At 34.9% G+C, this 16,498-nt stretch overlaps 1 protein-coding gene across 3 annotated transcripts in view; it reads right to left on the reverse strand.

Moving 5' to 3' along the window:
• The window catches only part of LOC112056350 (aquaporin AQPAe.a), a 110,621-nt gene that overhangs the window by 46,965 nt on the left and 47,158 nt on the right, over nt 1-16,498 (reverse strand). For all 3 annotated transcript variants that reach the window (XM_052891570.1, XM_052891568.1, XM_052891569.1), the window contains one exon: nt 12,687-12,883. In XM_052891570.1, the coding sequence (XP_052747530.1) occupies nt 12,687-12,883 (197 nt within the window). The remainder of the gene's footprint in view (nt 1-12,686; nt 12,884-16,498) is intronic.

The following is a 16,498-nucleotide window of genomic DNA, read 5'->3' on the forward strand; positions in this document are numbered from 1 at the left end:
CAAATTAATTGATAAAAATAGCATACAACTTATATTTTAATCTTGACACTTATATTTTAAACACCTTCAAAGCAAGAGTGTATAGACATCTTCCAGGCGCGCTCCAACTTAAACAGCATTATTACTTTCCATCAGGCTTAATGTAGTCAAGCGCAAGCCTATATTGCATAAAAAATATCAACCATGAAATTATAAGACCTATAATTGTCTGGTTTTTAAATCATCATCATCATCATCATTATCAGTCGATGAACGTCCACAGCTGGGGGGTTCGGCCAACACTGCGCTTTCTGGTGCGGGGTCGTCATTCCAGCACGTTGGGACCCCAAGGTCTATCGGCTCTTCGAACTATGTGCTCTTTGCTACTTCAGCTTCGCGATTCGCTAAGCTATGTCAGTGACTTTGGTTCGTCTGCGGATCAACTTATTTTTGATTTGATCACGCAGAGAAACTAAATACAAAAAGAAGAGTAGATTTTGTTTAAAAACTCTACTTTAATTAATTTACTAAGGATAATGTTAACAGGCAATTTCTTTAATAATTTTTATTACAGTCTGGTATATACAAAAGCCAAAAAGTCTCTAGTTATGTGCACGAAACCTGACAAAGAACTTAGTAGCAAAAATGTTTGATATTCATTCTTCACAATAATCCCGTACTGAAAACTGGTACGAATATCTGATAAGATGTCTGCGTTTGATTAAGTAAATAGGTCCTATCTAATTCATCTTAGGTATTTAAATTAAAACCTATGCCTAGCATTAATGTGTGACACAATAAACCCGTAGGAGTAGGTAGGTGACATTGGATGTGTACAACTAGGGTTGCCACCTTACAGGTGCCTAATATTATGTTTTAACTTTCAGTAAGATTTAGAAAATCCTTACTGACATTGAGGTCATTTCAGTTGCGGTCACGTTGTATGTTGCATTTTGACGATAAAGCCCTGCTGCAACAACAAATGTTCAGTTCGGTTTGCTAATTTAAGATTATAATGTTTCTCATATTATATATGTACCGAACCAGCCGAAACTGAACTCCTTACGAAACGAGCTTAGACGACAGCTCCTGACGTTACAGGTACAGGCTAACGGTTTAAGCCTGATATGTCTTTTGCCTCTACTATAGACACTACGCCGCTGGCAAAAATATAACATCCACAGCACAGGAATCTCAAAACAGAGGAACATAAATCATAACCATCATATTCCTAAATAATCTGGGGAGAACCTTAATATCATCATTATGCCTACACTTATTTTCAAACTGAAAATACGGCAAAATACTATTTAGATGTTCTATTTAATAACGATAATAAATTTTGCTGAATTTAGCTTTTGCAGTTGATTCAGAAATACCTTTTGAATTTTGTATATGTGGATACAAGACGGAGCGTCCAGTATTCAAATAATTAAAACGAAACAAACCGATCGCACCGATTGAAATTTTGCAAAGATGCGTAGTTGCGACACGAATGTGTTGTCAGGACAATAATTATACATTTTTTACGTGGGAGTTGCTAACCCTACCGTGGGCGAACAGTGCCGCACGACAAATGCCATTTATTCGGATCGTACCATTGTCATGTTAATCCCTGACTGACAGCTTATTCTCTTGCGCAAGTTTAACAGAGTACAACCTGACGCAATTTGATTTGTCTCGGAAACATACTGAACTAGAATAAAGTGTATAAAATGCTTGAAATCGCGTGATGGCCGCTTTTTGTCCGACGCCGTAGCACCGTAATAACATAATAATAATGTGTTTCTGTTTCTGTTTCATGTAAATTGTTTTGTTATGTCATGCCATTGATATTTGTTTCGACGTGTGTAAACGCAATGTAGGGATACATAATATTTAGAGAGAGACCACGTCCTTCCAATCGCTACGATTCTGGAATAGCTCCCTTACTTCATCCATCTGTCTGGGCCTCTATTAAGAATGTCCTATTAGATTTTGTCGAAGAACGCTCGCCTTAGCCTTCCCCTTCCAATGTTTTCTTTGGCCATTGCGTTATAAATCAATTCTGTTAGTCTCCTTTCATTCATCCTCTTCGTTGTCACTACCTCTTCTTTTAAGCCACAACGTTCCACAATATAATATGAGAAGGCGTGCCATTAGTCGCGAGTCACTTGGATTTGTGGCAAACCTTCAAAAAACATTTAACTTCTTCAACTAAAGATCAAACTTTAAGAGCCTATAACTAAACTCTGAACGGGAACAAAATTTCGCATGATTCCGAAGAAAATTTATATTATTTTTTACTTGGACAATTCAGGACTGTATAAATCTCCTCAAAGTATAGTTAAGTTAAGTTACTTTAAAATACATTAAGATGTAGTAGGCAAAGGTTTATACGACTACTAACTTAAAATTTTACAATAATTTGTATCACCTAACGATGGTGTAATTGTTAAAAGGTTTAATTTTTTCGATCATCTTCACGACCGTGGTGTTTGAATTCAAACCCACTGACCTTGACGTAGATTACTTTCTTAACCAACATGAGTACTTATTTGGGCCAAGAGCTTTTCATAATGAAGGGTTCGGTTACAATTTATAAGCATTTGATAATTTTAGAGGCGTTTTGCAATCATATCTCGAAACTGATTTCCATACATAATATCCACGATGTACCTTTATATCGTTATATTTAAGGTCGTCTTACAAAATGAATTTATTTAATTGGTTATTATGATATTAATTTATGTTCTGAGAATTAAGTCGAAGTTACTTTTACTAGTGAGATTAATAGCTCTTGCTCTGTATAAATATAATTCTGTTTCTAAAATATACGTACCTGTGCAGAAGTGATGCGCTCTTTAACAGAAGTTTTTCATGTTTTGAAAAGTTATTTAAATGAATTATCGGAGAATTATATGTTCATGATGTATACTAAGTCTGCTAGTATGGCATATAATGATGTCTGCTAAGTCTGCTAGTATGGCATGTAAAGAAAATGTTATTAAAAATTAAATTACACCTAAAAACACAACCAATGTTCCCTTGCATTTAAGCGAAAAGCTTTAACTAGGATTTTATCATTGACCTCTTATAATAAAAAAATACACAATCATGTAGAAAATGTCACTTACAAACAAGCTAATTTTGCTTTGGCAGTTTTAGAATTATTGGTAAAGAAAATTATACCTAAAGGCCTTTAATATAGTCCAATATTCAATAAAATCCTAAATTCAGAGCAAATTTAACCTTACGGATTGAGTTTAAGGTTGAATTTGCAAATGCGACTACTTGAATTGAGTGCCAAGAAGTAGTGTTTGGCACTCATTGAGTGGGGATGTTTTTTAGTCGCTGATTGTGCATCCACTTTTTAATAGGAGATCGATGGATTTTATACATCAACATAATATTATAGACACTCAGAATACGGAAAACATCAGAAGCCACGCACAGGTGTCATTTTACAGCATAAATTATACCTTTATAGCACGTTACTCAACACATACACAGAGTGATAAATCGCTTGTTCGTGAAATTACACCAAAAAAGAGTAATTTCAACGGCTTCATTCGCGATTTCGCGATTACACCTTCTGGGAGTTTTCTGTATTTTGAGTATAGACAATAGTGGATACCATAGCCACTTACCAACACATAAGTATCAAATCGATTTATCTTAACTTTTAACGAGACATTTCCGATATATCTTAACTCTAAGATGCTGGATAGATCGAAATAAATTAGCGGAATTTTATATTTATACTCATCGATGTAATATTAGCCTTTATCAAGTTTTATTAGAATTTGAACTTTATTACTACGGGATGCCAAAAACAAAACATCACTAATAACGAAGTTGTCGTGGAAATGAGCGTTGTTACATCGCTGTAACTTAATAGAATGCAGGGGCTGTTCACGTAAAAAGAAATTTCGTCTTATAAGCAGACGGATTGACATCAAAAAAACCATTCAATTATTTGCAGTTTAGTTTTATTAACTCGCCTCATAGCGGTATTACACAAAATATGCCTTGTCAATGTCTATGAATAAAACCTTTAACCAAACAACAATCCAAAGCCTTAGAACATAAATAAAGACAACAATCAAATTAACAAACTAAGGCCTGCCAATGAGTCAGTATCAGATAAGATTGAAGCGATTAATTGGGATACGGTCCAGCGAGCTGCGTTGCTGCTTCGATAACATCGCTGCTACATGACACCAGAATCCATACAACTAATAGCGAAATTATGAATCTGTTTGTTGTTGTTGTTTTTACATTCTGCAAGAGACCGAAAAGTTTGCAACTTGTTGCAGAAAAAAAAATGACAATAAAATCTTTATTTTATAATAAAAAACAAAAATCACTAAAAATACGCATTATATTTTTAGTGATTTTGGTTTGTTATAAAATAATTCACAGTTGTGAATATTTTTTATAAATGGAATGCCCATCACCGGACCTGACCTACCCTAACCACCGGGCTTTACTTATAATGTGTTTAAATATAATATAAATAAAAGAAATAGAAATAGAAATGTACCATAATCTGGCAAAATAAAAATTGATTGATTGACATATTTAAATAATCTTGATAATTTTACTTAAATAATGAAATCATTAGTTTAACAAATAAAGTTTGCTACAACTATTTACGACATTTTTAGTTCATCTTTAATTTGTCTCCAACGGACAAGCAACGATCGTTGACCATACAGCCTGAATTTTAAAAACGTATGATTAGTTTGGTTTAATGATTTTTTTATTTTCTGGCAATCGTGGTGAAAGCAGAATGTAACACGCGGGGTTAAACCCATAATAACTCGGTTTCTATCTATATTTTAGCGGCACGAGTATATAATGTATATTCTATTTTATATAAAATTCTATATTTTGACGGTATACAATGGTTCTTTTAAGCCCCTTGTAATCTATTATTTTTCGATAGGTACTTGTTTACTGCGAGTCATACACGTGTAATGTCGGGTGATTGGTCTAGTGTTTCTGTAACGTTAATTTGATAGTATCTTAGGCATGTGTATTCAGCTTAATAGTGAGATATTGATTGTCACCTCGCATTTGTTTGTTCATTAATAATAGTGGTTGCTCCATTGCGTTATTTTCACGGCTTGATTGACTACTACAACCTTATTGTGAAATAAATGCTATTGTACTTTGAATAGTTACATTTTACTGCGTATGTCTCGGTGGTAGCAATCATGGGTCCCGGGTTCGAGGCTTGGATCGGACGAAAAAGTTTCTCTTGGGAAATTTTTCAATAGCATCTGAATGTGTAGGGATACCTATATTTTATTGCTTTTTGTTTTTCAGGTTCTTTTAAGGTTTCGGGATGTGTTCTATTGTATCAGTTTTAGAGATTGGCGATGATGATGTCGGTGATGAGGTTGATAATAATGATGGTGAAAGAGTCGTTAACATATGAATGATACTTGATTTTTCAGAGAGATGAACTTTTTCGTGTAAAATAATTTTAATAGTTCTGAAGCGTTAATTTTTTCACGTAGGTAATATTAATTGTCAAGTTTGTGTACGAGCGCAATTAATAAATATTTTTTTTATCACTTAAACTATAGTAGTTTTATATTGAATAAGGAATAAGTTCGCAAGAATTTATTCTTGCGGACTTATTCCTGAATTGTCAAAAAAGCACAACGTTAATGTTCAAGTTTTCACTTCTGCCGGTATACTCCCAAGGTTCAACCAGTTGTTTTTTTTTTTATACAGAAAATTGTCTATATTTTGTCTGTGATCGCACGCAAATTACGTCACGCTTGTTACTTATTATCTTTAATTCAGTAGGTATTTAAATTTTAGTACTTTTAACTTAATTTAACATACTAAAATTTTAAACCGACTGCAATAGCTCAAGTCATAACCTCATGCTCAAGTAATATTATAAGGAAAATGTCAAGAAATAGAATACTAAAATGCACGCAAAATCATGAAGGATATCAAAGGATTTCCGAGAACGAGATGGTTCAGAGCACATTATTAAAACGTCGAGATGCCAGATGTCGATTGGCTTCACCGAATATGATTAATGAGAAGTCGTGAATGGTCTAATCCACTTGTTAACGTGTGTTTCACATGAACCTTATAATAATTACTGGGAATCCACACGAGCGTACCCTCTATTTCAATTAATAACTCAACTATTTATTGGCACTACATTTCGATTCAATTTTAAATAAAAAATAATAAAAAAGTTGATTGTTCTAATATGATATGAACAATTAATGTTGTTACTTAGATATCAGTTTCCGTTATCATGATTCTATGTACCTATTTAGTAAATATATAGAAGTATATGGCCTGGCCATGCAATATTATGATCCAACGTGTGTATCTCTTTTTTAGTTATTTCATGTTATTTCAAAATATTTAACTTAATTAACTTATGTAGGTATCTGTTTTATTTCACGTTTCGTCTTTTATATATCTGAGATACCAGAGATACAAAATTTTTCCATCTTATCTTGAGTTAAATAACAACCAATTATGTTAAATATAACAATAATTACAGTCTCACTTTTTATTTTAGTTATAAAGCTCTTGAAATACGAATCATGGGCAAACGGGCTGTTAAATATTGAGTTTTTCTTCCCTTAAAATCATTGTCACATCTAGAGTAGGAAAGTTGGTGGTGGTCCATTACCTCGGGGAGCACTTTATATCAACGGTCCCAGTTAAAGATGATCTGCGTAAGCCCACATTAGAGAAGTGTGCTGGATCTACGCTTCGAATCGTTGTGGGCTCTTCTTGGACCAAGGCGCGTTTGGAACCCTCGTAACTTTAGTTTTAAGTTTTCGACTATTATTACCACCATTAGATCAAATTAAATTATGACATAATCTTGACCTTTCAAAAGTGCTTGTAAACTAAGCTTAATTGAAATAAATGAATTTTGACTTTGACTTTGAATCCCCTTCTCTTATAAAGAGGATTCAAAATTCCTAAACCTTGCAGTGCGAAACGTAGATTAAAATTCGAAAATGGGAATTTCACGCATTATCCATGACAAGCGCATGTAATTTGCAAATACGTCCTTAATATTTATCAATATATTGATCGCTAAAAATTTCGCAACATCTCGTCACAGTGTTCATGTTGCAGATATTTACTTCCCTTGACTTTTAGCTAGAGAAAAACACTAACAAGATAAAAGTGGAACACGAAGACGCCCATAGTTGCTAAATCGTAGTACAAACGGTACGAAGTACGATGTACTCGATCCAAAACATTTATTTGTGCAGACGATCAAGTTATCGCTGATCCGTACCATTTCGAGCTTTTTGCACGCAGGGTCAAAAACTAATCAAATATGAACAAGCATTTTTTCTTCAAATATGGCAAATTACGAAACAGTTTGGTCCAGAATTAACAGAAAGACTAAGTACACTGAATGATTCTTTCTTTAGAATCCTTTAAAGATTTTCTTTATTTTGCGTAATACTTATCTACTTGTCAATGTATGTTATGTAGTCCTCGTAAAATAATAATCGCTTTGATTATTATTTTACGAGGACTAGCGTGGCTTGGGGGAGCCTCGTATCAAAATCAGTTTAGGGGCCCAAATGAACGGTAAAGAATTCTCACTTGAATTCTCTCTCTCTGAATTCTCAATTAGAAAGCAATGTATGTTTCCAAATTTTGAGAGAACGCGTAACCCGGAAAATAAGAGACTGTTTCTTTTGCTTTTTGCCATTTCTGAACTGAAATCTATAGGCATCTTGTTATGTTTTTTTTTCGGGAAGCTCCAGATTCAGTGAGATTGTGGATAATATTTTCTTATTTTCCTTTCAAACGTAAGGGGCCCCTGTAATCCGGGGGGCCGTATCATTGATACGGTTGATACGGCAGTAGCTATACCTACGCCCCTGATTCAAAGTTGCATAAAACTCCTAATTGGTCATCATTTGGTGCTATAACCCTTGTTTAATTGTCACCGATCTTAAAACTTACATTACACACAGCTGTGTAGCCCGGTCAAAATAAACCAAAAAATAAGAGTAAAGTTACCTAAAAAAATATTCAAGGTCAAAGGCCAAAAAAATTAGTTTGACCTTTGACCTTAAATAATTTTTTTTCCTTACAGGGGAAAGATGGGGAACTTTCAATATTGTTTTTAATGATATTTTAAACAATCTTACCGATTTTCAGCTTGGTGGGAATTTATGTAACTTCGAATGTTTAAATTGACCGGATTATGTGACTGTGTGTGTTTTTATTGATATTATTTGCTATACTTGAATTTAACTTGTTTTTTTTTCTTATCAAGTTTTCAGTTTTTATATTTTACGCAGGGTAATGTTTTTTTTTTAATTTTATAATTTTTAGTACCGATTAGAACATTGTAAACGTATTAATTTGTTACATATTTCATCGTTACATATTTTTATGAGAGTTTTTTTTTATACGAGATACAAATACACAAAAAATTTGTTTACCTTTCAATCTTTGCGTGAGTGTGTCAAATACAAACTAGAAATTTGTAAACATTCAAGAAATTCATTGTCCCGATACACAAATATTTATTTATAGCCCTATAATAATAACACTTAAGAGCATGTAGTAGCAGCTATATCTAACATTCGATCAATTTGCATAATGTCCAGGGCTAAGCACGCGTGACATACAGATGCTTTATTCGTGACCACTTATCTCTAAATCATTTTTCGACAACTGTATGATTTTAAGGGCTTATATTTTGTATTTTAAAGTTCGACAAGTAACTGTGTGTAACGTAAATTTTTTTTTAATATAGTTCAATAATAAAAAAGCTCGCTAAATGTCTTTTTACAATAATTATTGCAGAGGTCATATTTCTTTTCTTTTCTTATATTTATTGTTGTCTATATTTTAGGTTTTCTTATATGGTCTAGGTATGGCTGGTGGGCGGCTTCGGCCATGGCTAATTACCACCCTACCGCAAAGACGTACCGCCAAGCGATTTAGCATTCCGGTACGATGTCGTGATAGAAACCGAAAGGGGTGTGCGTTGTCTTCCTACTATTAACAAGTTAGCCCGCTACCATCTTAGATTACATCATCACTTACCATCAGGTGAGATTGTGGTCAAGGGCTAACTTGTAAAGAATAAAAAAAATAGTGTCTGTAATACTTAAACTAATATGGGCGGGTTTACGATTTAATTTTGTCACGTTTACATATTTTTTTTTTTTTTAATAAATAAATATACTTAAACAATACACATCACTATCTAGCCCCAATGTAAGCATACAGAGTAGCTTGTGTTATGGGTGCTAAGATAGTTGATATTATAATATTAATATACAATTATATACTACATATAAATACTTATATATAATGTATAAATACACAGACACTGGAAAACACTCATGCTCATCACACAAATATTTTCCAGTTGTGGGAATCGAACCCACGGCCGTGGATGCAGAGAGGCAGGGTCACTACCCACTGCGCCACGCGGCCGTCAAATATACACATAACACTAACATAGTGTATTTTACGTTCATAAACGCACTATTAACTAGAAATTTATGGCATCTCGATTGATCGGTTTTAATTATAAGATTATAATACAAACACTTTATCTTATGACACTATTCTGACACACGTAATAATTACATTGTCAGTAAACTGTAACCATAGCTGTCGGTTATATTCACCTCCATTAGTGGAAAGTGGTATAGTACTATTATCGCCAAGGTTCACTAATTCATCTATTTGCATATTGGCCTTTTAATGATATTGAGCGGAACATGTGTAATACATTTAACACATGATCGACCGCGGGTCTGCGACTTCGTGGGAAAGGCCGGACATTGATTGAACTGTCATATTCTGTTGTATTGATAGCTGCATTTATAGATGCGAATTCAATTACTGTATTATTGAAAGAATGTAGGCCGTAAATATTAATCATATTTTTTTGCATTTCTGTTTTATATATAACCTTTATTCCAATACCCTCCAATTAGTCGGAAAGATTTTTTAGATGTAGATAGTGATAGCCCAGTGGATATGACCTCTGCCTCCGATTCCAGAGGGTGCATCGGATCCGGTCCGTGGCATGCACCTCCAACTTTTCAGTTGTGTGCATTTTAAGTAATTAAATAACACGTGTTTCAAACGGTGAAGGAAAACATCGTGAGGAAACCTGCATACCAGAGAATTTTCTCGATTCTCTGCGTGTGTAAAGTCTGCCAATCCGCATTGGGCCAGCGTGGTGGACTATTGGCCTAACCCCTCTCCTTCTGAGAGGAATCCGAATATGGGTCGATAATGATGATATAGACAATAGTTCAGGGGTGGCAGTTCAGGGCATAGAACCCTTGTGGTGTTGAATCCAGCCCTTTTACAGTGGCAACTTCACGGAAAAGGCTTCAATTTTAAATCTGGTTGAATTACGATAAAATTACCTACAGTTCTGCCCATTTGTTGGTTTCTAAGGGCTAAGTTATAATAAATTTTGATGAAATTTAGTACAAAAATAATTTGAACCTAAGGGAAAGGTTACATCGTATCGTCGAAAGGGTATATCGTAGAAAAATGATGATAATCCTAAAATAGCGTTTATGTTGTTGCAAACTAATGATAGTAATTATAAACAATCAAAACATAATAGAACCTCAGTTTCAGTTAGCGAATCACCGAAGCCTGTTATTACGACTATGTACGTGATATAATGTTTATGTACTATTATATCAACCAGATATTAATTGTGTTTATTTGCAAACCCGCTGGTACCCTTGATACGTAACAGAGGTCAAACGGCAAATTAAAACTTGTAACTCAAGTTAGATTTAAATTTGAGGAGGTCCACTTAATATGACGTATGCTTAATAGGAACGTTAATAGCAAACTATTGATGACCTACTGAATAGATTCTTTAAATAAAGCATATAGATTAAAAATTTAAGAAACGTACTGGTCGCCTCCACGATTTTTGAATGTTCCTATCGATTTCTCCAGGATCCCATCATCAGATCCTGGTTTACTTATCACGGTATTACCCTTGAAACATCTCCTTTCAAATAAAAAATGATTCATCAGAATCGGTTCATAAGCGACGAAGTTATCCGCGAAGTCACATGAAACAATGTATGTTTAAATACGGCAGAATTGAGAAACATCCTCCTTTTTTGAACTCGGTTAAATAAATATGTTTATTAACTCGAACTTGTCCTGGAGATGTATGAACAGGTAACATTACCTTATACTAACAGTTTAAGTCGGCTTAGCATGCTTTCAGGAGGGTTGTAATTACAGGGGCATGAGGCTGAGCATCTACAAAAATGAGGAGATCCTTAGAAGAACTAAGATCGCCATAGCTCAACGAATTGTGAAGCTGAAGTGGCAATGAGCGGAACATATAGTTCGAAGAGTCGATGAACATTGGGGTCTCAAGGTGCTAGAGTGGCGACACCGCACCAGGTGTACTGACGACATCAAGCGAGTCGCAGGGATTCGGATATTCGATATCGATATCTGATTTTGGATACAGGTGGCTCAGGATCGTGATGTTTGGAAGCCCCTACAAAAAGCCTATATCCTGCAGTGGACGTCTATCGGCTGATATGATGATGATGATAATGATGAGTCTGAACACCTACACACAGCGCAGCACTACAAATTACTATAAAAAAATCGAATCTACAGAATTCTCACATCGGTGTCCCGATCTGAGTAAATATTGTGCTAACGTAATGTACTGACTTTACGAAATCTTGTAATCCAGTACATCATAATAATATAAGTACATACATAATATTTCCGGCTTAGTCGCTAAACCGAGGTTGACAGAAATTAGCACACAGACAAATTGAAATTTTTATTTTAATATCTGTAATGTTGGTTAATCTCACTAAGAATTGTGACGAGTGTTTAGAAATCTATTCAAAAGATTTATATTATCGAAACGTAGATGTTAACCATGGTCACGTAGGCGTCAGGATAAATCTTATAAAGATCGGTCTCAGGTCATCCAAATCTGACTCTCACAGTGATATGATCCCTTCCCATTATGTTCTTATATCGCTCTAGCTTGACTCTAACAATACTACTACTTTCACCAGTCAGTACTAGTGACAGCAGTAGGTGCAGTCAGTCACCTTTGAAATGGCTCTGCAAAATAATAACTTGATGTTATAAACTTGATAGATCGTTTGAAACAGAAGCATTGGCAATAACCGTTGACGTAAAAGAAATTGCAAACCTAACTGCTACACATCGTCGCAATTTTGCATGTCTATTAGTTTTTTCCGGATACAGTTGTTCATTCCCCTTTCTACCACCGAACAGTTAGGCGCCTTGAAGGATGGCATGAAGGATATCCAGGCAACTCGTACTAAACATTATTGCATTCACATTTTTAATTCGCACAGCAAAACTTTGGAATGCCCTTCTGGCGTCTGTGTTTCCTTCTACAATTTTAATACCTTCAAGGAAAGATAATCTTCTAGCCAAGTGTGCTCGAAGATTATCTTTCCTATCCGGTCTATTTTTCATAAAAAGAAAAAATTGCTTTTACAATCTGCTCTAGTTTAAAACCCCTTTTTATCTGTAGTGGGATAATCCTCATGTATACACGTTTGGGTAGTGCCAGACTCCTACCGGCTAAAAACCCCTTATACCTTCAGAACGATTGAAAGTTTAAACACCCTACAGCGATCCTATTAAGAAGCCCACATCATATACCCAATCAAAAAGACACCACATACCTGCACAATAGAGCCGACGAGTAAACCGAAGCACAATGCGATGCTGGTGACTTTCGGCACATCAGCATTCTCGATGGCGATGCAGGAAGCCACGCCGATGGACGTCAGCAGGAAGGTGCCGACCAGCTCCGCGACCAGCTGCCTCCAGAACAGCTTGTTGTCCGTCACATCGGACACACCGATCAGGGAGCTTGTTTCTGTGTACAACGAAAGGTAACGTCAGTCATGTTAATCAATCAATTAATCAATCAATCAATTTATTTATTTGCAGATACATGCATTATATATATACAGGTGGTCGGTAGATGTAGATGGTAAATGTATCTTGCCAATTTGGCATGCAAATTATTTATTTAACAGGGCTTTAGTCTATTAGTCTTTGGGCACTAATGCCTTTATGACTTAAACCGTGCCCAATTTGTTAAATAAATGGCCGTGATAGCCCAGTGGATGTGACCTCTGCCTTTGATTCCGGAGGGTGTGGGTTTGAATCCGGTCCGGGGCATGCACCTCCAATTTTTCATTCGTGTGCATTTTAAGAAATTAAATATCACGTGTCTCAAACGTTGAAGGAAAAACATCGTGAGGAAACCTGCATACCTGAGAATTTTCTTAATTCTCTGCCTGTCTGTCTGTCAGTCTGCCAAAGGGCCAAGTTGGGCCACCGTGGTGGACTATTGGCCTAACCCGAGACTCAAGATCAGCAGCAAATTTGCAGATTAAAAAAAAAACATTAACAATTTAACAAAAGGACGAGATATACACTTTTAGCAAAATCAACCGCATTTGGTTGTGCAATAGAAAGACGCATTGTAGCATTTTTCAAAGCAATTTTCCTTTTATCTTGGTATTTGTTTTACGCCATTGTTACATATTTTATATATTAATATTAATCCGAGTAGTTTATACTAGTACCTACAATATGAAGAAATTAAAATCGTCGTTGACTGTTCAATATTTATGTTATAATAGCTTTAAATTGATTCTGAGAGCGTAATTATAAAATAGTGTAGAGCCATAAAATTATATTTTGAAATAATGTATTAATTGACTTACGACTTACGTGCGTAGAAAATACCGGCCTATTTAATTTACAGTTAGTATTACAGTTAGTTTTTTTTTTGGAAATTGCAATTTTTATAATTTAATAATTTGTCATTTAAACTAATATTTTTATAATTTTCTAGCTGTTTGCTATATTTTAAACATGAATGTAGCTAAAGCATGAGCAATTCAATGAAGTATTTCAGTAGGTATAGATAGTAGATTACAGTTAATGTTAACCCGAACAGTGAGTAATCCTAACAAAAAATATTGTAAAAAATTACGATTAAAAGCCACAACTTTAAAACCACAAAAAATTGGTGTAGTTGTTTCCTGAGAAACATGAAAAAATGTATCTATTTTTCTTCAGATTTTATATTTTTAAAATAGTGGTGGCCAATGTGGTGGTGGGTTTTTAAAATGGCCTGGTGGGAGGCTTCGGCCGTGGCTAGTTAACACCCTACCGACAAAAACGTATCGCCAAGCGATTTATTGTTCCGGTACGATGTTATGTAGAAACCGAAAGGGGTGTGGATTTTCATCCTCCTCATAACAAGTTAGCCCGCTTCCATCTTAGATTGCATCATCTCTTACCATCAGGTGAGATTGTAGTAAAGGGCTAAGAATAAACTAAAAAAAAAATACATATTAACTAATTTTATTGCAAATGTGTTAGTTTGTAATGTCAGCAACTGACGATCAAGTAAGCTCACATGCCTGCAGCGCTAACGGCTTGACAGCTGATAAAACTGATCGTGTGTTGGTCGCGATGTGCATGACATCATGCTGATCGCGACCAAAACACGATCAGCTTTACCGGACGTCAAGCCGTTAGCGCTGCAAGCATGTGGGCTTATCGGATGGTGAGTGGCAATCATAGTGTCACAAAAAGCTCTACTATATGTTATATTACTTATATCCCATTGTCTCGAAGAGCACTTTAAGTAAAGTCGATCCATGTCGTTATCATCTGAACATTATAACCCTAAGCCTGCCAACCCGCTTTGGAGAAGAATGGTGGGTGTAAACTCCATAGCCTAAGCATAAGGAGGTAGAGGCTACCTTCTGATCAGTTTGAAGGCGGTACCAAGCCAGTGATGTATTAATTCAAGCCGTTTCTGAAAGAACCACAACAATTTTGTAATTTAAGCGGCTTGAATTAAATAATTAATACATCACTGGCTTGACTTCGCCTTCAAACTGATCAGAATCAGAAGATCAAAAGGTAAGCACATACGACGTTATTTTTCGCTCAGATCAGCAGGTAAGCACATACGACGGTATTTTAGTTTAGTGGGTTGGTTAATTTTCGTATTGGAAGTCGGTTTTTATTTTTTATTTTTTGTGTAGATTTATCGACTACAGTTATACATATACAAAGCTGTTAAAATAAGCTGATAATGATGACTACTAAATGTTAAATGTTGTTATTGTTGTTAATGTAAAATGTTACAACAAAATAACAAGCAATAATATATTAGGAACGAATCGCACACATCCGCTAGTTGTTCTGTTATAATAATTTCCGGAACAAAAAACAACATAATAGGTAACTTGTACTACAAAAAAAAATATAAGTATTGTTGTTATTGTCACAAGCTATCATCTTTGCATATTATCGTCTTAACTGCTGATTGTTCTACTCATTTATGGATTGAGATATTAAAATATATGCGCATATTTACAATAACTTTTAATATACTAGCAACAAGCAGTTTATTATCTATTCATACATTTCTAAACTACGCAAATGTTGAATAATTGACCTAGAATTGATAAAAAACTGACAAACTGAACGACAAAATGGCTAAGAAAGAATTAGTAATTGTTATTTTTTATTATTTATAAGTTAGCCCTTGTCTAATTACTAGCATCTATGAGGAAGCTGGCTAACTTGTTAGGAGGAGGATGAAAATTCAAACCAAACGGTTTCTATATGACATCGTACCGAAACACTAAGTCGCTTGGCTGTATGTCTTGCCGGTAGGGTCGGTAACTAGCCACTGCCGAAGCCAACCAACAGCCAAACACAGATACAGGTGACAGTAGATACGTTGTAGTGTGTTGTTTTGTAGTGTACCTTCTCGTACACGTTGAATATCTCCAGTTGTTCCAGTGAATAGTTACCGGAACAACGAGATATTTGCTCCGGATGCATATTATATATGTCGACACAGAACTTGAACCCAGGACCTCGTGTTACAAAGCCACATACTCGTTTACTACTAAACCTGCAGTTAGAACAAAACCTGTAGTTGATACTACATAAAACATAATCTCCCAAGATACTCTACCTACCTGATAGGCAACATATTTGTCGTCGAATTTTGATATTCGACTACTATTGCAATTTCATTCTAATCATTACCTAGATGTAATTAGAACATAAATCATCGAATAATTACAAAATAGTAAGTACTTACAAGAAAACCTACACATATAATTACGACAAACAATTAAAATTTTATTATACGATAAATTATAACACTCAGTTAATACCTGTTTATTAATTATTCATTGTAAAAACTGTGCATATACCTATTTATTCCTATTAACAGTGGCGGATTTACCAGTAGGCTAAGCTTTACGTTCCCGTAAGAATACGGGGATAAAATATGGCCTATGACACTCACAAATAACGTGGCTTTCTATTAGAATTTTTTTTTTCAAAAATATCGGTTCAGTAGATCCAGAGACTATCCCCTGCAACACCATAATTTTAACCTTTATCTCTTTGTAATATTAGTTCTAATTTAAGAATTGGTACA

Source organism: Bicyclus anynana, chromosome 4, assembly GCF_947172395.1.
Source record: "Bicyclus anynana chromosome 4, ilBicAnyn1.1, whole genome shotgun sequence".
Taxonomy (NCBI): Eukaryota; Metazoa; Arthropoda; class Insecta; order Lepidoptera; family Nymphalidae; genus Bicyclus; species Bicyclus anynana.